Here is a 23,369-nt window from a genome sequence, read left to right as displayed (position 1 = left end):
GGTAGAGATTGTTTGGGAAGTAGAGGTGATTCCAGTGAAAGATTAGAGAAAGACCTTAATAAATGGTTGTCAGGAATGTTGTATGGGGGAAGGGGGATGTTCCTGTTTCTTAAGATTTTTTTGCCCTTGGTAAAAAGTCTGCTTATGATTTTACGAATAGCATAAAATGAGGCTAGTGGTGAAATACCCCAACTTTCGTATAGACAATAACTTTGAACTTTAAAACAAAGAGGGAGAAAAGCATTGAATGTGCTGACTATGAACTGTCCTTTATACACGTGAACACATGAATACGATAGTGCTAAGGTGAGAGGTGCACAGCATAGTTGTTGGGTTATTTTTAGAAATGGCAAAAATAAAGCCACATGCTTTTACCCAGTCTCTTTGTGAGACAAATAATCAGAAAGCAGTCTGCGAAAATCAGAAAGGATTGCTCTTCGACAAAAACATAATTGGCACATATGAGGAAGATAAGCACTCAGATTCAGTAGTATCATGTGCTAACAAGGCAACCTATTTAAGACACTATTATTCCTAGAAGTAATCTAGCTAAGTCTAGTGTGTCTGTTACCATCGTGTGCCTCTTTCACATCTTATGTAAATGTACTTTCTAATATTTGAAATGTATGTAATATTAATTTTAATTCTTTAATATTATTTTTAAGAGGAGATAGAAAAGGAATAGCAGTCCTGAGGGATTTTGCAAGGTCCCTTTCAACCTTTTAAAAACCTATAATCCTCAAGAAAATCAAAGTCCTAAGAAAAGATAATGGGAGGTGGGAAGAGAACAGTGACAAGTGGGGGTTACAAACTGTGTATGCCAGGAAGCTGGGCGTGGTGGCTCATGCCTATAATCCCAGTACTTTAGGAGGCTGAGGTGGGTGGATTACTTGAGGCCAGAAGTTCAAGACCAGTGTAGCCAATATGGCAAAACCCCATCTCTACTGAAAATAACAAAAATTAAGCCATGCCTGGTGGTGTGCACCTGTAATCCCAGCTACTTGGGAGGCTGAGGCAGGAGAATCGCTTGAACCCAGGAGGCGGAGGTTGCAGTGAGCCGAGATCATGCCACTGCACTCCAGCCTGGGTGATAGAGCCAGACTCTATCTCAAAAAAAAAAAAAAAAGAAAGGAAGGAAGGAAGCAAGGAACTATGTATGACAGGGCCCCATTTCTGCTCTTTGATTGTTGTTTTCCCACTATAGAAGGAAAAGTCAAAAGGCCATCAGTTATGAATATAGGAGCAGATTGTAGATATAAAAACAGTACTTAGGGCCAGGTGCAGTGGCTCACGCCTGTAATTCCAGAACTTTGGGAGGCCAAGGCGGGCCGATCACTTGAGGTCAGGAGTTTAAGACCAGCCTGGCCAAGATGGTGAAACCATGTCTCTACTAAAAATACAAAAATTAGCCATGCATGGTGGCGCGTGCTTGTAATCCCAGCTACTCAGGAGGCTGAAGCAAGAGAATCACTTGAATCCGGGAGGCGGAGGTTGCAGTGAGCTGAGATGGTGCCATTGTACTCCATCCTGGGTGACAGAGTGAAACTCCGTCTCAAAACAAACAAACAAACAAAAAAAAACCAAAAAAAACAGTACTTACAATGTGGTAAAGAGAGAAAAGATAATATTTCTGCTTTTAAAAAGTAAAGTCAGGGCTTATTAAATACCTTGCTAAACTGGATTTATGTTAGTATATAATAAGGCATATAAACAACATGATTTGAAGAATGAAATTTAACTAGGTCTATTGTGATGATCTGTGCTTGTGTTCTAAGGAATTAGATTTTTAAGCAACACTTTGTGAGTTGTGAAATAGAATAATTGTAGATACTAATTGATGGAAATAGTCTTATCTGTTTGGCACAATCATTTGCTCTAAGTAGAGAGTACAATGTAATTTTAAGCAAAATTGTATAAACAAATAATAAGTAATATTATAGTAGTAGCTTCTTGAAATAACCATGTTTATGTAGTTTATAAGGTCAGACATTATGTATGATCCCCATCTTTTGCTCACATCTGTTTCATTTCTTCTCTGTAATTTTCTTGTGGTCTTATACAAAAGCTTATTTTCATTCTTTTAGATTCCATTTGTATCTTCTGTGAAATGATGATTAGGGAACAAAGTTGGTGTTATCAGACACACAAAAATATATGCGTATATTTATATATACACACATGCACACACACACACACACACACACACACCTGTATAACAGAGGTAGTTAATATGCAGTATCTGAAATGCTTGGCCCCAAACCATCAAACAATCCTTTGGGGGATAACTAATCTTATTTGTTAAAGGGATTCTATAATCACAACTCAGAAACAAATAGTTTTATAAAAAGTGTCTGTAAAAAAAAATTGTCTGAGTTGCGTGAGTGGCTCACACCTGTGTCCCAGCACTTTGGGAGACCAAGGTGGGAGGATCGCTTGAGCCCAGGAGCTTGAGACCAGCCTGGGCAACATAAGGAGTCCTTGTCTCAAAAAAAAAAAAAAAAAAATAGCTAGGCATGGTGGCATGTGCCTGTAGCCCCAGATGCTCAGGAGGCTGAAGTGGGAGGATGACTTGAGCCCGGGAGGTTGAGGCTGCAGTGAGCCATGATCACTCCATGGCTGGGTGACAAAGCAAGACCCTGACTCAAAAAAAAAAGTTGGCCAGGCGTGGTGGCTCTGAAATCTACTGTGTGCCAAGAAAACAGAAAATGAAGGCGTGGAATCCTCAGGAAATAAAAATCTTAGTGTTTATTGCTTAGTATGAAGTTGGTGGATTATTGTTTTCATGTCTCTGTGTGAGGTGAAGCCTGTGTGTCATACCCTCATGCTATGGGTAACACCTCTGAGTTACTGATGCTATCATACATGTATATATCTCTATATATAAAATTGCAAAATCACACAAGTGGACAGCTGCAGCACTGTGGTCTCTTTCTGGCAGGTCCCTGAAGGACAGTGCTGAAAAACATCCGCACAGTGAGCAGAACCTCGAGCACCTGGTTGTTCATTTTGCTTGTAAGGAGAAATGGCCAGATATGCGATTATATACCAAATTATGGGCTGTGGCCAATAGTTTGGCTGGATGGTCAGAGACTTGGAAGGAACATGACTGGAAAATTGGTGACAAAGGAATTTGGGGAAGTGATCTGTGAATAGACCTCTCTGAATGAGCCAAAAAAAAAAAAAAAGGTAAAGATATTTGTGTCCACATGAATTCTCAGCAAAGGGTGACCTCAGTAGAGGGGCATTTTAACAATCAAGTGGATAAGATGACCCATTCTGTGGATACCAGACAGCCCCTTTCCCCAACTACCCTTGCATCCAGTGAGCTCATAAACAAAGTAGCCATGGTGGCAAGGATGGAGGTTATGCATGGACTCGGCAACATGGATGTCCACTCACTAAGGCCAACCTGGCTACAGCCACTGCTGAGTGCCCAATCTGCCAGCAACAGAAATGAACACTGAGCCTCTGATATGGCACCTTTCCTCGGGGTGATCTGCCAGCCACCTGGTCACAGGTTGATTATATTGGACAGCTTCCATCATGGAAGAAGCAGTGTTTTGTCCTTACTGCAATAGACACTTATTCTGAATATGAATTTGCCTTCCTTGAACACAATGCTTCTGCCACAACTACCATCCATGGACTCCCAGAATGCCCTATCCCCTGTCATGGTATTCCACACAGACACAGCACTGCTTCTGATCAAGGAATACATTTTATAGCCAAAGAGATGCCGCAGTGGGCCCATGCTCCTGGAATTCACTGGTCTTAACCATGTTTCCCATCATCCTGGAGCAGCTGGGTTAATAGAATGAATGGTGTAATGGCCTTTTGAAGTTACAGTGATGATTTTGGTGCAAGGTTCTCCAGAAAGTTGTCTATGCTCTGAATCAACATCCAGTATATGGTGCTGCTTCTCCCATAGCCAGGATCCACAGTTCCAGAAATGGAAGGGGTGGAAGGGGTGGAAATGGGAGTGGCACCACTCACCATTCCCCCTAGTGACCCATTGGAAACATTTTTGCTTTCTGTTCCCATGACTTTATGATCTGCAGGCCTGGAGGTCTTAGTTCCAGAGGGAGGAGTGCTTCCGGAGACACAACAATGATTCCATTGAACTGAAAGTTAAGACTACCACACAGCCACTTTGGGATCCTCATGCCTCTGAATCAAAAAGCTAAGAAACAAGTTATGATGTTGGCTGGAGTAACTGATTCAAAATAATAGGGAGAAATTGGACTACTATTCCACAATGGAGATAAAGAAGTGTATATCTGCCAGGCGCGGTGGCTGACACTTGTAATCCCAGAACTTTGGGAGGCCGAGGCGAGTGGATCATTTGAGGTTAGGAGTTCGAGACCAGCTTGACCTACATACTGAAACCCCATCTCTACTAAAATACAAAAATTAGCCAGGCATAGTGGTGGGTGCCTGTAATCCCAGCTACTCAGGAGGCTGAGGCAGGAGAATTGCTTGAACCCGGGAGGCAGAGGTAGCAATTAGCTGAGACCGTGCGCCACTGCACTCCAGCCTGGGTGACAGAGTGAGACTCCGTCTCGGAAAACAAACAAACAAAAAAACCAGAAGTGTGTCTGAAATACAGGAGATCCCTTAGGATGTCTCTTAGTATTACCATGTCCTGTGATTAAGGTCAATGAGAAATTACAACAACTCAATCCAAGTAAGTCTGTGAATGGCCCAGACTCTTCAGAAATGTAGGTTTGGGGCTGGGCGCGGTGGCTCACGCTTGTAATCCCAGCACTTTGGGAGGCCGAGGCGGGCGGATCACGAGGTCAGGAGATCGAGACCACGGTGAAACCCTGTCTCTACTAAAAAAAAAAAAAAAAAACAAAAAAATTAGCCGGGCGTGGTGGCAGGCACCTGTAGTCCCATCTACTCGGAGAGGCTGAGGCAGGAGAATGGCGTGAACCCGGGAGGCGGAGCTTGCAGTGAGCTGAGATCGCGCCACTGCCCTCCAGCCTGGGTGACAGAGCAAGACTCCATCTCAAAAAAAAAAAAAAAAAAAAGAAATGTAGGTTTGGGTCACCTGCCACATAAAGAACCACAATCAACTGAGGTTCTTGTTGAAGGTAAAGGAAATACAGAATGGGTGGTAAAGGAAGGTAGTTATAAATACCAGCTATGATCACATGACCAGTTACAGAAACAAGCACTGTAACTGTGATGAGTATTTCCTCCCTGTTTTGTTAAGAATATGTTGTGCGTCTATGTACATATATTAATATCTTTGTTTTCATTCTCTTATTTCTTTATCATGTGACACAACATTTATTGACTTTATATCGGTATTTATAAGATTTATTGACTTTATGTCAGTATTTAAGTATTGTTAATTTCATATCACAGTATTTAAGTTATGGGATATCAGCAGAAGAGTAAACATCACCCAAGGACTTTACCTTGTCTTCTGGGGAAGGGACTAGTATGCTGTCTGTTGTACACAGGTGCATTATATTAGGTGGAATTATCGCTTTGCTATTGTCTTTATTTGGAGATTAAGTGTGATACAGAGAGATGTGTATGGCTGCCAAGTTGAAAGGTGAGAACTTGTGATGGTTAATTTTAAGTGTCAACTTGACTGGATTAAGGAATATGTAGAGAACTGGCAAAGCATTATTTTGGGGTGTGGCCTTGAGGGTGCCTCTAAAGGAGATTGATGTGTGAGTCTGGGTAGACTAAGTAGAAAAGACCCACCCCCACTAATGCAGGGACAGGGGTGTGTGGGGGGTAGTGTCCAATCGCCTGGGGGCCTAGATAGAACCGTGGGTAAGTCACTCACTCTCCCGGAACTGGGATACATGCTTCTTCTCCGGCCTTTGGACATCAGGTTCTCCAGCCTTTGGCCTTTGGACGCTAGGACTTACATCAGCAGCCCCCGGATTCTCAGTTCTTCAGATTTGGACTGAGCCACGCTAGTGGCATCCCAGGGTCTCCAGCTTGCAGACAGCCTGCCATAGGATTTCTCAGTTTTCATAATTGTATGAGCCAATTCCCCTAATAAATCTCCTCTCTTCTCTTTCTCTATCTCTTTCTCTGTCTCTCTCTGGATATATCCTATTGGTTTTGTCTCTCTGGAAAACAGTAATACACACACACACATATAATCATAGAGATATGAAAGTGTAGTTTCTTATCTTAACTTGGCACTAAGCATTTGTACCACTTGCACATGTGCTGTGGCTTTTGTCATTTCTGACAACCTGATGGCCATTCTGCTATGGCTTTAAAACTACTTTGTCCAGGCCGGGACTGCACAATAGGGGCCCTTTTATCAAGTCCTTATCGTTGTGTAGAGAAGGCTATTTTGAGAGGATAGAAAGGGATATAAAGTAGAAGGGGGTTGTGCTAAATGTTCATTCAGGCTTTCTGGCAATGCAAAAATTATGGAGAACTTCATGGCTGCAAGACAGGAAGAAAACACTCTATGAGGTGACTGTGTCATCCCCTGGCAGGAGGAAAGGTTCTAAAGTTCTTGAGGAAAGTTGGTTGGATGACAAGAGTAAAACAGGTTACAATGGCATACTTTCCTATAAGCCAAATTCATATGATATCATACATAGAGGGGGTTTAATGCAAACCATTATGAAAGCATTTTATTTCTCAAGCACTTCCTGTGGGCTAGGCCCTCTCCTGGACACCAGGGATGATGTGGCAAATAATATAGATAATTATTCCGGCCAGGGGCCGGGCGCGGTGGCTCACGCCTATAATCCCAGCACTTTGGGAGGCTTAGGTGTGCAGATCACTGGAGCCCAGGAGTTTGAGACCAGCCTGGCTAACACAGCAAGACCTCATCTCTACAAATAATACAAAATATGAGCCAGGCATGGTGGCACACACCTGTGGTCCCAACTACTAGAGAGGCTGAGGTGGGAAGATTGCTTGAGCCCGGGAGGCGGAGGTTGTGGTGAGCCGCGATTACACCCCTGCACTCCAGACTGAGCGACAGAACAAGACCGTGTCTTAAACAAACAAACATGATATGCCTATCTCATAGAGACTACTTTCTAGTTGGGTAAATCAACAATAAACCCAGAAAAAGTCACATAATAAAACTAATATGCAGATAATTGAAATAGAGCAAATGACGAAGAATGGTCAGCTGCTGGCTACTTTTGGTCCACTGTGTCACTGTGATTTTTTTTTTTTTTTTGAGATGGAGTCTCACTCTGTCACCCAGGCTGGAGTGCAGTGATGTGATCTCGGCTCACTGTAGCCTCTGCCTCCTGCGTTCAAGCAATTTTCCTGCCTCAGCCTCCCAAGTAGCTGGGACCACAGGCGCGCACCGCCACGCCCATCTAATTTTTGTATTTTTTTTTTTTTTTTAAGCAGAGACGGGGTTTCACCATGTTGGCCAGGATGGTCTTGATCTCCTGACCTCTTGATCTGCCCGCCTCAGCCTCCCAAAGTTCTGATATTACAGGCGTGAGCTACTGCTCCCGGCCTGTAAGCGATATTTACTGGGAGATCCGAATGACAAGAAGGAGCCAGCCATGTGAGCATGAGGAGGAAAGCATTCCAGGTGAAGGGCACAGCAAAGACAAAGTCCCTCGGGCAGACACTAGCTTGGCCTGCAAAGGGAACAGAGAGCACCAGCAAACCTGGAGGGACGGGGAAGGTAGGAGGAGAGGTCAGAGGGGCAGGCAGCGACCTGATTAGAGAATGTTAGGCAGGTGAGAGACACAAATTGTGCTGCCTGGCCTTCAAGGAACTCAAGGTCCAGAGAAACACCTGAGATTTAAATAACTAAGCACACAAATTCCTGACCTAAGGATCCAATGCCTGGGGGTGGGGGGTGGGGGTGGGGTGGGGACAGGTTCTTCTAAAGGATCAGCTGGGTGTGGGGCATTATTATAGGAAACCATGCCAGGAGAGTAGTTCTGGGCCTCCAGAAGTTCCTTCTGGGTTTATTTTTTTTCCCAGACATTATAGAACTGTACAACATCAGAGCTGCAGAAGACTTTCCAGCACATTCCTCACTTGAAAAACTAGATAATCTAAACGATCAAACATGCCCAAGGCTGTACTTTAATCACATTAAGGCATAGCTGGGCCTGAGGAAAATCAGAAATGTCTATAAGCTCACCTTTGCTTTTGGGAACGTGCAGTTCCGTTTTACAAAATACAGACCACACCATCCCTGAGTACAGCAACGCCGCCCATCATGACATCCTTGGTAGATTCAGGGCTTAACACAGTGCCTGTCAAGAACCCATTCACATTAATGGGTACAAAATACAGCTAGATAGATGGAATAAGTTCTAGCATTTGATATGGCAGTAGGGAAATCAGAGTTAACAATAAGTTATTGTATATTGCCAAACAGTTAAAAGGGAAGAATTGGCATGTTCTCAACACAAAGAAAAAATAAATGTTTGAGATGACGGATATCCTAATTATCCTAATTTCATCATTACACATTGTATACATGTTTCAAAATACCATGTTACCCCAAAATATGTTCATCAACATATATCAATACAATAAATCAATAAATGAAAGAGGTGCACCACAGAGATCTGAATGATTAAAACTAACAGAGGCCAGGTTCAGTTGGATCTTGTTCCTCTTCTCATTCCTGCAGGATAAGCTTATTGACCTAGAAAAAGCACGATAAGCACTGACTGGCCTCTGATCTTCTTTCAGTGACTCCAGCCTCTCAATAGGTCTATATTTGCCTTCTGTTGTTTCCTCGAGCAAGTACAAACTTTCTTGAGTTAGTTTTGGTTTGCTCTCCACTTTTTCACACTAAACTTCAGTCTGCTGCAAACACTTGGTAAACAAGTCTTTATTCAGTAATCATGGCATTTCGTTTCTTGATACAGCACATTCAGGAGCACCGTCTGTGAGGGAGACTGAATGGAGGAGGGGGAGTTTGGATAATCGTTCAGGCCTTTCACGGAATTCCTGTCACATAGGCCTCCCAAGTGCCTTACTCACAGCCCATAATTACTTGATGTATTGTTTTGATTTGTTGGAACCCTTTGCACTGTGCGACAGTATTGTTTGTACTTGTGATGTGCGTAGGGTGGGGCTGGCAAATATACACAGATCATATTTTCTACTTAAAACTCCAACATGAGAGAGGCGCTTACTAAATTCTTTATTTCCATTTTTTTTGTTTGTTTGTTTAGATGGAGTCTCACTCTGTTTCCCGGGCTGGAGTGCATTGGCATGATCCCGGCTCACTGCAACCTCTGCCTTCCAGGTTCAAGTGATTTCTGGCTAATTTTTGTATTTTTAGTAGAGACAGGGTTTCACCATGTTGGCCTGCTGGTTTCGAACTCTTGACCTCAAATGATCCAACCACCTTGGCCTCCCAAAGTGCTAGGATTACAGGCATAAGCCATCACACCTGGCCTATTTCCATTATTTTTCACAACTTATATGAGGCAAGTATAATTCTCCCCGCTATACAGATGACAAGATTAAGGGTTAGAGAATACCTTGTCTAAAATCTCACAGGTACGGCTAGGCACGGTGGCTCATGCCTGTAATCCTAGCACTTTGGGAGGCTGAGGAGGGCAGATCACTTGAGCTCAGGAGTTCAAGATCAGCCTGACCAACATGGTAAAACCCTGTCTCTACTAAAAATACAAAAATTAGTTGGGCGTGGTGGCAGGTGCCTCTAATCCCAGCTACTTGAGAGGCTGAGGCATGAGAATCACTTGAACCTGGGAGGCGGAGGTTGTAGTAAGCCGAGATTGCGCCACTGCACTTCAGCCTGGGTGATGAAGTGAAACTCCATATCAAAAAAAAAAAAAAACAAAAAAACCTCACAGGTAGCAAGCCTCAGCTGTCGCCAACTAGACATCTCCATAACTGGTTTTTCCATTGCTGGTTACTATTACGTGTATCTTTTGTTGTTACAATTGGCACACAGAGTTTACAGGAAACAGTCCTTAAGTCCTTAGGGGTGGCCCGAGCTTCTGTTGCCTCCTAGATTGATTATAGGCTCAGAAATGGGAGAGACTTGGGCCAGGCATGGTGGCTTATGCCTGTAATCCCAGCACTTTGGGAGGCTGAGGCAGGTGGATCACTTGAGGTCAGGAATTCGAGACCAGTCTGATCAACATGGTGAATCCCCATCTCTACTAAAAGTACTAAAATTAACTGGGAGTAGTGGCAGGTGCCTGTAATCCCAGCTACTCAGGAGGCTGAGGCAGGAGAATTGTTTGAACCAGGGAAGCAGAGGCTGCAGTGAGCTGAGATCACGCCACTGCACTCTAGCCTGGGTGACAGAGTAAGACTCCTCTGTCTCAAAAAAAAAAAAGAAAGAAAGAAAGAAAAGAAATGGGAGAGACTTGGAGAGAGATTTATACTGAGCAAATTAAAGCTTTCAGGTTTCACTTTAGTTTGACAAAAGATGTCCACCAGAAATCCAGACTCCTTATTTATTATTGGCCCTTTGTAAATAAAGTGGGGGTGAAAGAGAGTCCTTTAGATTGTCTTCGTGTCAGTTATACCTTTAATGTGTGTCTTAGGAAGGATTCTGGCTGCTGGACTTGTGGGGGAAGTAGATGTCCATGTAGGTTCACCTTGGAGAGAATGGAGAGGAGGCCGACCAGGCCAGATACTGTGGGAGGCCTCACCCCAAAGCTCTCAGACCTGTTTCTTGTTTGAATGCTTGACATTTTATCATTGCAAATTAAATTTTTTGAGTTGACAAGTGGCCTTTTAAAATGCAAATACCTAACAGTAAAGGCATGCCAATAATATATGGCTTTCAGTAAGCCCAGAGTCCTTTTTTTTTTTTTTTTTTTTTTGAGATAGCATCTCACTTTGTTGACCCGGCAAGAGTGCAGTGGCAAGATCTTGGCTCACTGAAACCTTCAACACCCTGGGCTCAAGCGATTCTCCCACCTTAGCCTCCCAAGTAGCTGGGACTACAGGCGTGCCACCATGTATGGATAATTTTTGTATATTTTTTAGAGACAGGGTCTCACTATGTTGCCCAGGCTGGTCTCAAACTCCTGAGCTCAACTGATCCTCCTGCTTCAACCTCCCAAAGTGCTGGGATTAGAGGCGTGAGCCCCTGCACCTGGCCACCACAGTCCTCTCGAGTTTACCAATAGTATTAAATATTGACTTACAAATTTTTCCAATTTACTCTTCTGTCCAGACCAATGTATCATTTTCCATAATCTTATGTAAAGTTCTGTGGACACCATTTTCCAGGTCAATCCTGAGAACCAAAAATAAAGTTGTCACATACATACGATTCCTTACCTATCATATTGCATTCTAGCTGGTGTTTTTTTTTTTTTTTAATCATTGATTGGATTATACTAAATCAGACATTGACAACATTGCCAAGATGGAGATGGGTAAGTTTTCAGCCTGAGAAAGATCTGTTGGTTTCTTGCTATGTAGATTCGCATTCCTCAGGTGAGGCGCAGTGGCTTACACTTACAATCCCAGCACTTTGGGAAGCTGAGGCAGGAGGATCATTTGAAGCCAGGAGTTTGAGACCAGCCTGGGCAACACAGTGAGACCATGTGTCTACAAAAGATAAAAACATTAACCAGGCATGGTGGCTTGTGCCTGTGGCCCCAGCTACTCAGGAGTCCGAGGTGGGAGGATCACCTGAACCCAGGAGGTTGAGGATGCAGTGAGCTGTGACTGTACCACTGTACTCTAGCCTGGACAACAGAGTGAAACTCTATCTCAAAAAAAAAAAAAAAAAAGCTTCTCATTCCTCCCATGTCAAGTGTTCCCACTGGCTTCTCTTTAATTTATCCCCTGAATGACATAAAAAATTTACTACCAAATCATGTTCCTACCCTCCCATCAATTTTCCTATGGGCTCACTTTTTAGAAGGAATGGGTGTAGAATATTATCACCTCTGTCTTGGAAAAAAATAAGCCCTGCAATAAATGAAATAATTAGTTTTGTGGGTTTTAATAACTTTTAACACTATGATTAGAGATAGTGTTCTCTTAGTTATCTACTGTATCACATTCTTATCTTTTTGCATGTCAATTTTGACAGTTATGAATATGGAAGGTAATAATTACTATACAACCTGTGTCTATAAATAGACATTTAAATAACCACCATTGCCAGTGACTTGTCTACAATAGCTATAATGAATAAACTCATTTGTCATCATCATTTTCTGTAAAAAAAAAAAAGACATGCCTTTGCTGACAAACCTTCAACAAAAACTGATCCATTCAGTTTCTCTCTAGAGTAATAATTATGTTTTCTATAATTATAATGTTTTCTGGTATTTCTATGAGCTTTTCTGAGGGTGTTCCAGGAAAGGTTTCTATGAGCATCAAACAATGAATCAAAAAGTATGGGAACTTAAACTCTGCATAGGATTGTTCTAAAATTGATGGTACTTTGAACAGTATGAAACAATTATATTGCCTTGTTATCAATGGAAGATAACATACCCGGGAAATCATGACCATTACAGCTGATACATTTAAGAAGTGTCTTAAGAGTGAATATGGTTAAGTCCTTATAAAAATATTTTTCAAAATATTTTCTCTAATATGTTGAGAAATATCAGTAATTTATAAGCCTTTTAAAATTAAATGGAAAAAAGTCATATCTTTGTGAAGCTCTCAGGTTTTAGCATTTATAGTCCATCAGACTATAGAGAAATAAAATAGAAGAGTGAAAAAATTTTTTCTGAAGCATTAAAATGCACACGCACTGGGAAACATTTAGTTTCAGTGCAAACTTTTCATCCTGGTCAGTCATTCCCACTTGAGGGTTTTGACTGCAATTTTCCCAGCACCGAGACATAAATGTGAGACAATTCGCTTGGAGGAGTGGGGAGGTAATTAGCCTATCTCATATCAAGCCGTCTATATTTTCTATGACTGCACAAGGTGGTGTAGAGAAATTCCCTGGACCAATAGAACCTCAGGAGACAAGTGGGGGAAGTCGCGTATATGGTGCAAGTTCTCCCAGATAACTCGATCGCCCTCTAGGTTGCATTTACAAACAGTTCGGGAGGCTACTCTGACCGCTTCGCCACCAGGGAGTATGAGGAAAGGGGCCGGATTCCTCCCAGTAGGAGGACTATCTGGACCAAAGAAAGAGGCTGGCGACAGGAAGGAAGGATAGATCAAGCGTTTGAATAGCAGCTACAGGGCAACCTAATGCCTGTGCAGTGTTAACAGGCGCGCGTCACACACAGCTCCCCCGTCGCCCCTTCCCCCCAAGCACCCCTCCGCCGTGTGTCACCTTCCTGTTCGGAAGTCTTAGTAGGTTGCTGGGACAGAACAGGGGGCGCCTGCTCCACCCATCAGGTATCCGGTTGGAAGAAAAGCCAGTCTCAACAACTTGATTCTCTCGGTTAAATTATAAGTTTAGCCGACCATCCGTCTCCAAGTGCTGAACATTAGGGTAGGGGAGGAAGGAGTACATCAGACGTTCCTTTCTTTTCCAACCACAAATCATACGGTTGCATCTATTCTCTATTCCGCGTAGAGCCCTCCGACTTGAATGCCACGTTCCTCCCGGAATGCATGCCACAGAGCCTCTGAGAAAATGAACCCTGTGCATGTGTTTTGAATTTTTTCCGGACTGATTTGTGAGGATCATCAGTTAAGTTACATTTCTTGTGTGCGTGCTGGGGGTGTAATAAAGCTAGGACGCTGATGACTGTAATTTTCTGAGTGATGTCGCAATGGGGAGAATAAATGGCCCAGTGTTGAACTTTGCAGCTTGCTCCCTTCCTGTATTTAAATTGCCTTGATATAAAGTGGGGCTCATAACAGAACAGGGATAGCCGTTTCTGGCTCGTGCTCTCATGTCATCTCAGAGTTCCAGCTTATCAGAGGCATGTAGCAGGCAGGCTTATTCCAGCCATAACTGGGCTCTACCTCCAGCCTCCAGAAGTAATCCCCAACCTGCATATCCTTGGGCAACCCGCAGAATGAAAGAAGAAGCTATAAAACCCCCTTTGAAAGGTTCGTACTTACCGTACTGTATTTTGCAGATGCCTCAGCGGATTTGGGGTTACTTGGCATGGGGAAGGCACATAAGGTGGGGTGTAGGAGAGGGTCTCTGGTTGTAGGTTTCTTAATGTTTGAAAACAAACATGAAAAGTCTGTGTGCAGGTTGATGTTTCTCGGCAGCCTGGGCAAAATCTGCTCTCTCTTGGGCCGGGCGCGGTGGCTCAAGCCTGTAATCCCAGCACTTTGGGAGGCCGAGGCGGGTGGATCACGAGGTCAGGAGATCGAGACCATCCTGGCTAACACGGTGAAACCCCGTCTCTACTAAAAAAATACAAAAAAATTAGCCGGGCGTGTTGGCGGGCGCCTGTGGTCCCAGCTACTCGGGAGGCTGAGGCAGGAGAATGGCGTGAACCCAGGAGGTGGAGGTTGCGGTGAGCCGAGATCGCGCCACCGCACTCCAGCCTGGGGGACAGAGAAAGACTCCGTCTCAAAAAAAAAAAAAAAAAAAAAAAAAAAAATCTGCTCTCTCAAGAGGGGAAGGAACCAGGTGGGAGCAGAGCTAGGCTGGCCTAGGCTAGTTGAAAGGTGGGACATGACATATGGGTGGCATTGGCAATAACAAAGTCATATTCCATGAAGATTCCGTACAAAAGGAAGCAGACATGGGCCAGTTACTGTGATTTGAAATTGCCTAAACATTGCTTTAGGTTAGCATGTCAATTTCAGGTACTAGTAAGTGATTTTTTTTTTTTTTTTTTTTTTTTTTTTTTTTTTTTTTGAGACGGAGTCTCGCTCTGTTGCCAGGCTGCAGTGCAGTGGCACGATCTCAGCTCACTGCAACCTCCGCCTCCCGGGTTCAAGCGATTCTCCTGCCTCAGCCTCCCGAGTAGCTGGGACTACAGGCACGCGCCACCACGCCTGGCTAGTTTTTCTATTTTCAGTAGAGACGGGGTTTCACCGTGTTAGCCAGGATGGTCTAGATCTCTTGACCTCGTGATCCGCCCGCCTGGGCCTCCCAAAGTGCTGGGATTACAGGCGTGAGCCACTGCGCCCGGCCCCAGTAAATGCTTTTTATAAGTGTGGGCACTGAGCAAACTTTCCCAGCCAGACTCCAGGAGAGAGAATGTGTGTTTCCCTTCTCTCGGTTTGGGACTGTTGCAACAAAGCAAACCAAGGAGTTGAGACTAGAGCTCACTTTAGGGCAAGTGGGGGTGGTTTTGCCTGCAAAACAAACCCCTGCCCAAGACCAAGGAAAAGGCGTTTCACATGCTATTCCTGGTTTGACAGCTGGTATTTCGGGACTGTGCCAGATCCAGTAGGCAACTTTAAAATGGCAGAGCCCTTGGCAGCAAGAGGTCATGGCAGGGCAGCCACCGCAGACAGCAACAGCGAGCGCCAGGTACCTGGCCCTATGAATAGTGGTAACTTGTAACTGCCAGCTCCGGGCCCAGTCGCTGTGCTCGCGGCTTCCCGGCCAGCACTGGCTCACGTCCCCTCGCCGGCGGTCAGGCTGCGGCTCCCAGACATCCCCCAGCCGCGGGGTTACTGGAAGGCACCGGCATCGCTGCTCTGCAGAGTCCGGGCCGCCGCCTCCAGCTTCCCTCTCTTCCCTGCCTTCTGCAGCGGAGTCACCCGGCTAATCTTTCAGGATAAAGTCACAGTTTATGTGGGATTCACATAAAGAGCGAGCGAGGTGGCAAAACTAAGAAGTCCTGGGCAGCCTTGAGTTAAACCCAGGGTGGGTAGGGACGATTTTAAGACCATGTATCATGACCTGCAGGGTTTTCAGATGGGACAGCGGGAGAGGAGCAGGCCCCATAGAGGAATCGAGGATGCCCGGGTCACGCCAGGTCGGCCCCCGGGCAAAGCTACCCCTCCCTTCGCTTGTTACCTCCTCACGTGTTCTTGGCATGGCAGAGATTAAAAATGCAAGGAAAAAAATTACATGCGGAACGGACAAAATGTTCTCAGAGATTACTTCGAAAAAAAAAGTGAAATGCAGATTGTACTTTTTCCTTTAGTGCAGAGACGACTTTTATTTCCGCCCCCTCCCCTCCACATTCCTGACCTCTCCCTCCCCCCTTTCCCTCTTTCTTTCCTTCCTTCCTCCTCTTCCAAGTTCTGGGATTTTTCAGCCTTGCTTGGTTTTGGCCAAAAGCACAAAAAAGGCGTTTTCGGAAGCGACCCGACCGTGCACAAGGGCCATTTGTTTGTTTTGGGACTCGGGGCAGGAAATCTTGCCCGGCCTGAGTCACGGCGGCTCCTTCAAGGAAACGTCAGTGCTCGCCGGTCGCTCTCGTCTGCCGCGCGCCCCGCCGCCCGCTGCCTATGGGGGAGATGCAGGGCGCGCTGGCCAGGGCCCGGCTCGAGTCCCTGCTGCGGCCCCGCCACAAAAAGAGGGCCGAGGCGCAGAAGAGGAGCGAGTCCTTCCTACTGAGCGGACTGGGTAAGCGCCGCCGCCTGCCCCGCTGGGGACTTGGCTCACTTCCCCAGAGCGGCTCGGCGGCAGGGGCCGGCTTTCGTCGGAGTTCTCGGGGCCGGGGTCCCGGCGGCGGGAACTGGAGGACCTGGCAAGGCGAGGTCGCGCGCGCAGCCCTGCGCCCCAGGGATATACCCCGGAGGGTGGCGCGCACCGCCAGCTCCGGCTAGGGAGGACGGTGGGGGTCCCGCCGCAGGACGGCGCCAGGCCGGGGAGAAGGAATCTGCAGGGAGAGTGAGCGAAGCCACCGTGGCCGCCGCGCACCCGCCGGGAAGCGCTTCGGCGCTGCGAACCCGGCTTTCTCGGGAGGCGGAATAAATGAGAGGTGGAAAACTACCCCGGGCTCTCCGGCCCTCCCCGCGCCCTCCGCCGGCGCGTTCCCTCTCTCCTGCCCCAGGAGCCGATGGAGACTGATAACGGCCCCGCGCCAGGCCGTCCCCGGGCGGTCCTCGCGCCCCCGCCCGGGGCTCGCCCTCTCAATGGGGACAGAACCGCCCGCCGCAGGCAGCGTAGCCGCCAACAAACCGCGAGGCGGTCGGGGCGGGGCGAGGGGCGAGGCGAAGGGCGGGGCCACTTCTCATTGTCCGGCAGGCCCCGCCCCCGCGGCGGTGCCTTGTTTATAAGGCCGAGCGCGCGGCCCGGCGCAGCATACGCCGATCCGGTCTTCGAGCGCTGACGTCTTTCTGTCTCCCCGTGGTGGTGATGACGGTTAAAACCGAGGCTGCTAAGGGCACCCTCACTTACTCCAGGATGAGGGGCATGGTGGCAATTCTCATCGGTGAGTGCGGGAAAAATCTTGCGGGACCTCTGCTCCAGGGGACGCAAAGTGGAAATCTTTTGAAAGTCCCGGATCAGATCAGTGTATGTCGCGCCGGACGTTATGAAGCCGTCTAAACGTTTCTTTATTTCTCCTCCTTCATCCACAGCTTTCATGAAGCAGAGGAGGATGGGTCTGAACGACTTTATTCAGAAGATTGCCAATAACTCCTATGCATGCAAACAGTAAGTTTGACCGGATTTGAGGAAATAATAACTAGTATAGTTTGAATTTGCCAGCGGTAAATATTCTCATCACGGCGAAGACTTCTGGGGTGGGGATCTCATTTTTCCTTAAATTCTAATATATTTGACACATTTTAAACATTAATTTGCTGATTTGGCTTGAACTGGAGATGTAAGATAAATGGTTCGTGTCGGCCGAATTCACGGCCTTTCTCCATGAGCAACAATCCTTATTTCTGTATTTAATGGGGTTTACTATTTTCTTTAAGTGACTAATGTATTGGGGTATTTACAGTTTAAACAGTGAATTATCCAGGTAGAAGTCGGTAGAGCCAGAAACTCACTTTTGATGTTGGTATGCCCCCTAGTGGCGAGCTGGATTCTAAATCGTGCCCTTTATTCCCTGCAGCCCTGAAGTTCAGTCCATCTTGAAAATCTCCCAACCTCAGGAGCCTGAGCTTATGAATGCCAACCCTTCTCCTCCAGTAAGTTTTTCTATGTGCCGTGCATCTGTGGAGAACTGTAAGGGAGTCAGTTAGTATTCCTACATTAATGGATTAAAATAGCATTTCTAGAAATTAGTATCAAGGCAGGAATGCTTCATTACTTTAGGGCATAACAAGTGATACAAATATTTAAGTATTGAGTCAGAATATTATTTTATTTTTTCCTGGGCATATTTTACCTCCAAAGTGGTTATTTTAAAAGGCATATTTCATAAAAAGGTTTTCTCTGTCTGAAACAACATGATTGTGTGCAGTTTTCATACTCATTTGAAATGACTTGTCATGAAATGTAGTTTTGAATGTTTATAGATGTATGGGCATTTGCCTTAGTCGTTTGTAGATGTAACATCTTCTACATCGTTTGTATTATAGATGTCTTCCTTTGAAACAATGATACTAAAAGAAATTCTTTTTTTTTTTTTTAGCCAAGTCCTTCTCAGCAAATCAACCTTGGCCCGTCGTCCAATCCTCATGCTAAACCATCTGACTTTCACTTCTTGAAAGTGATCGGGAAGGGCAGTTTTGGAAAGGTAATTTCAAATCTGAAGATCTTTTGGTACACTTCCTTTGTGTCCTCTTTTACATTCTCCCTGGATGAGGATAGAAAAATGATATGATTTTTTTAAATTGAAATTTCAGGTTCTTCTAGCAAGACACAAGGCAGAAGAAGTGTTCTATGCAGTCAAAGTTTTACAGAAGAAAGCAATCCTGAAAAAGAAAGAGGTATGAGATGTGCTTGATGGGGCTGGCATCGGAGGTAGACACTCCTTGAATAATCTTGATCTTGGAATGTTGGTGCCAAGTTGAAACTTGCCACTAAATCTGAATCGTCATTTTCCTAGGAGAAGCATATTATGTCGGAGCGGAATGTTCTGTTGAAGAATGTGAAGCACCCTTTCCTGGTGGGCCTTCACTTCTCTTTCCAGACTGCTGACAAATTGTACTTTGTCCTAGACTACATTAATGGTGGAGAGGTGAGCAGGAGGAATACAAGTCAACTCTTAGTGTCTCTGCACAGCCTGCTTTGTTTTAGTTTGAGAAGAAAGTTTTCAGAGATACTTGGTGGGGAGAATGTTACCAGAATTAGCATTTCCTTCAACCTGTCAGGTTTATAGTTAATAGATTACTTGGGGCCACTTCCTGCAGTTGTTCTTTTGCTGTATATGTCAAAACTAATTAAATTCATTTGCAACCCAGACTGACTTTGTTCTGTCTCCTGCAGTTGTTCTACCATCTCCAGAGGGAACGCTGCTTCCTGGAACCACGGGCTCGTTTCTATGCTGCTGAAATAGCCAGTGCCTTGGGCTACCTGCATTCACTGAACATCGTTTATAGGTAAGACTGAGAGCTCTTTTTTTTTTTTTTTTTTTTTTTGAGACGGAGTCTCGCTCTGTCACCCAGGCTGGAGTGCAGTGGCGCAATCTCGGCTCACTGCAAGCTCCGCCTCCCGGGTTCCTGCCGTTCTCCTGCCTCAGCCTCTCCGAGTAGCTGGGACTACAGGTGCCCGCCACCATGCCCGGCTAATTTTTTTGTACTTTCTTAGTAGAGACGGGGTTTCACCATGGTCTCGATCTCCTGACCTCGTGATCCGCCCACCTCGGCTTCCCAAAATGCTGGGATTACAAGCGTGAGCCGCCGTGCCCGGCCAAGACTGAGAGCTCTTAAGGCTACCTGTCTGGGTATAAAGGAGATGCAGCACTGGCTCCTTCATAGGGCCTTAAAATAATTTGTGTTTATGTGCAACTTGGTTGCCTAAAACCAGATCCTCTAGCACGTGAGCTGGCTTGACTAAGTGCCAAGGGGGAACCAGCCAAGTAGGATTGTGCCTAATCCAGAATAGATGAGCAGAACAAGGGCTCCCTTTTTTCTTCACTACACAACTACGGTGAACCTAAAATGCCTCTAATACCTTTAGCAATTATCTTTAAGAGGATATCTTATGAAGTGAAATTAACTTGTGCAACTACTTTTCTATTCACTTTTTTACAGAGACTTAAAACCAGAGAATATTTTGCTAGATTCACAGGGACACATTGTCCTTACTGACTTCGGACTCTGCAAGGAGAACATTGAACACAACAGCACGACATCCACCTTCTGTGGCACGCCGGAGGTAGGCGCTGTCTTGGTTTGGGGCCTGGTTTACCCCTGCCTTCCAGGAGAGAGATGGACAATCATGCATTTAACTACCAAAAAGAGTAAACTCCTCTCAGAGATATCTTAGTACAATACAGTGCAAATAAAATACATTTGCTGTTTGATGTAGCATGAGAAATCTCAAGTCCTTCTGTTCCTTTACTGAAAAGTAGCTGTTTGTAAGATCTGCATCATAAAAACTTTCTAAATCCCTAAGTAAGAGATATCAAGTGCCCAGCAGTTTCCTAAATGTCAGTACACATAGGTAGCCAGTCACCCTCAAAAAGTCCAGCAGTTTTATCAGGAAGGAATCTAAAGATAATCTATCTTCCAAGCTGGCTCTGGGTCACTCAGCTTTTTCAAACTAAATGTGTGGTCGTGGGATTGCCTGCTTTCGCAGGTTCTAAACTCTTGTTTCCCTGGTCTGTGTTTCAGTATCTCGCACCTGAGGTGCTTCATAAGCAGCCTTATGACAGGACCGTGGACTGGTGGTGCCTGGGAGCCGTCTTATATGAGATGCTGTATGGCCTGGTGAGTGGCACCTTGGGAACCATGGAACACTGCCTGCTCCCTACAATATTGTCTTCACACAGCCCATGCTTGGCCATTGTGTCTTGCCCTTATCAGTACGCTTATCAAAAGCAGCTAAGAGGCATATTATTTTATATTTCATAAGAATAATCACTTAGTTCTTTTGTGCATTTCACATTTTGCTAGATAGGACCACATTTAACCTGTGCAGTGGTGAAAAACTACCACTTATTAACATATCTATCCCCTCACCCTCCACACACACACACACACACACACACACACACAAACATACACGGGTTGCAAGGTAGACAGACACTTAAATAGCAAGGGAAAAGAAAGCATTGAGGTGGGGAGAGTTTCTCAAATCAAGCCTAATATTGCAGTTTATATCTTTTTCTCTACTGGTAATATATGCCGTATGAAACTTCCAATTAAGTCTAAAGTAATTTTCCCCTTCTTTCAGCCTCCTTTTTATAGCCGAAACACAGCTGAAATGTATGACAACATTCTGAACAAGCCCCTCCAGTTGAAACCAAATATTACAAATTCCGCAAGACATCTCCTGGAGGGCCTCCTGCAGAAGGACAGGACAAAGCGGCTCGGGGCCAAGGATGACTTTGTGAGTGATGTTTTCCTGTTCTCCTGGGCCAGCTGGGACGTGCACTAGACCTCCCTGCCCTTATTGAATGCACCTGTCTAAATTAATCTTCGGTTTCTTATCAACAGATGGAGATTAAGAGTCATGTCTTCTTCTCCCTAATTAACTGGGATGATCTCATTAATAAGAAGATTACTCCCCCTTTTAACCCAAATGTGGTGAGTATCTGTCTCTCTTCTAAGTATAGAGAAGCCCAAAGGGCATTTATTTTAATTCAGAATTGTCTGGGGGAGGGTTGGAAGGAATACATTGGCAGATGTTTTCTCCATAAACCCATTATTTTACCTACATAAAAAGTACATTTTTGTGTCCCAACAAGGCTCCCATAATTTTTAAACACATTTATCAATTAGAAACATCAAAAGGCAACAAGTGAACATTATTATGTTTAAACTGTGCGTAGCCTTTTGAGATTTTGTGCTTGAAGTGGGTGATTATGGAAGTTGATGTAAGACTTAAACTTGGTATTTAAAGCCTGGGCAAGATTTCCCTGTCCTGTGTCCAGTGTGATTTCTTGACAAGAGTGTTTTTCCCTTCCCATCACAGAGTGGGCCCAACGACCTGCGGCACTTTGACCCTGAGTTTACCGAAGAGCCTGTCCCCAACTCCATCGGCAAGTCCCCTGACAGCGTCCTTGTCACAGCCAGCGTCAAGGAAGCTGCCGAGGCTTTCCTAGGCTTCTCCTATGCGCCTCCCACGGACTCTTTCCTCTGAACACTGTTAGAGCTTGGTTTTAAAGGATTTTATGTGTGTTTCTGAATGTTTTAGTTAGCCTTTTGGTGGAGCCGCCAGCTGACAGGACATCTTACAAGAGAATTTGCACATCTCTGGAAGCTTAGCAATCTTATTGCACACTGTTTGCTGGAAGCTTTTTGAAGAGCACATCCTCCTCAGTGAGCTCATGAGGTTTTCATTTTGATTCTTCCTTCCAACGTGGTGCTATCTCTGAAACGAGCGTTAGAGTGCCGCCTTAGACAGAGGCAGGAGTTTTTAGAAAGCGGACGCTGTTCTAAAAAAGGTCTCCTGCAGTTCTCTCTGGGCTGTGATGACGAATATTATGAAATGTGCCTTTTCTGAAGAGATTGTGTTAGCTCCAAAGCTTTTCCTATTGCAGTGTTTCAGTTCTTTATTTTCCCTTGTGGATATGCTGTGTGAACAGTCGTGTGAGTGTGGTATGCCTGATCACAGATGGATTTTGTTATAAGCATCAATGTGACACTTGCAGGACACTACAACGTGGGACATTGTTTGTTTCTTCCATATTTGGAAGATAAATTTATGTGTAGACTTTTTTGTAAGATATGGTTAATAACTAAAATTCATTGAAATGGTCTTGCAATGACTCGTATTCAGATGCTTAAAGAAAGCATTGCTGCTACAAATATTTCTATTTTTAGAAAGGGTTTTTATGGACCAATGCCCCAGTTGTCAGTCAGAGCCGTTGGTGTTTTTCATTGTTTAAAATGTCACCTGTAAAATGGGCATTATTTATGTTGTTTTTTTTTTTTTTGCATTCCTGATAATTGTATGTATTGTATAAAGAACGTCTGTACATTGGGTTATAACACTAGTATATTTAAACTTACAGGCTTATTTGTAATGTAAACCACCATTTTAATGTACTGTAATTAACATGGTTATAATATGTACAATCCTTCCCTCATCCCATCACACAACTTTTTTTGTGTGTGATAAACTGATTTTGGTTTGCAATAAAACCTTGAAAAATATTTACATATATTGTGTCATGTGTTATTTTGTATATTTTGGTTAAGGGGGTAATCATGGGTTAGTTTAAAATTGAAAACCATGAAAATCCTGCTGTAATTTCCTGCTTAGTGGTTTGCTCCCAACAGCAGTGGTTTCTGACTCCAGGGCAGTATAGGATGGTCTTAAAGCCAACCTAGATTCCAGGCCTTTTTAGCAGCAGTTTATGGTGTCTGTCATTCATAAATCCATCCAAAGAAATCCTTTGCAATTTACTCATCTTGCAAGGATTGCTGTGAAGTAATGCTTCCTGTATTTATTGCCTGTCTTGTGAAGTTGGACTATTTGTCTTGACATTTGGCTTGTCTTCAGTTACAGGTAATTCTTTCTAGGAATATTTGAA

General features: G+C 44.7%; 1 protein-coding gene across 5 annotated transcripts in view; it reads left to right on the top strand.

Annotated features, from left to right (window-relative positions):
• The window catches only part of SGK1 (serum/glucocorticoid regulated kinase 1), a 151,107-nt gene extending 128,112 nt beyond the window's left edge, over window positions 1–22,995 (top strand). Inside the window, exons 1-12 of one of the 5 annotated variants that reach the window (XM_055264599.2) lie at window positions 11,299–13,956; window positions 17,350–17,425; window positions 17,835–17,910; window positions 18,357–18,461; window positions 18,571–18,654; window positions 18,774–18,905; window positions 19,154–19,266; window positions 19,921–20,044; window positions 20,503–20,598; window positions 21,065–21,220; window positions 21,328–21,417; window positions 21,806–22,995. In XM_055264599.2, the coding sequence (XP_055120574.1) occupies window positions 13,797–13,956; window positions 17,350–17,425; window positions 17,835–17,910; window positions 18,357–18,461; window positions 18,571–18,654; window positions 18,774–18,905; window positions 19,154–19,266; window positions 19,921–20,044; window positions 20,503–20,598; window positions 21,065–21,220; window positions 21,328–21,417; window positions 21,806–21,973 (1,380 nt within the window). In that variant the 5' untranslated portion in view covers window positions 11,299–13,796 and the 3' untranslated portion in view covers window positions 21,974–22,995. Of the gene's footprint in view, window positions 1–11,298; window positions 13,957–15,848; window positions 16,391–16,821; window positions 17,202–17,349; window positions 17,426–17,834; window positions 17,911–18,356; window positions 18,462–18,570; window positions 18,655–18,773; window positions 18,906–19,153; window positions 19,267–19,920; window positions 20,045–20,502; window positions 20,599–21,064; window positions 21,221–21,327; window positions 21,418–21,805 lie in introns of those variants that run through there. The other 4 variants (XM_055264608.2, XM_055264614.2, XM_055264593.2 and 1 more) reach the window with 4 other exon arrangements.
• The last annotated feature ends 374 nt before the right edge of the window (window positions 22,996–23,369 follow it).

This window comes from Symphalangus syndactylus, chromosome 2, assembly GCF_028878055.3.
Source record: "Symphalangus syndactylus isolate Jambi chromosome 2, NHGRI_mSymSyn1-v2.1_pri, whole genome shotgun sequence".
NCBI classification, from domain to species: Eukaryota; Metazoa; Chordata; class Mammalia; order Primates; family Hylobatidae; genus Symphalangus; species Symphalangus syndactylus.
Note: the sequence above shows the minus strand (reverse complement) of the source record. Positions and strands in the feature narration are given on the sequence as shown.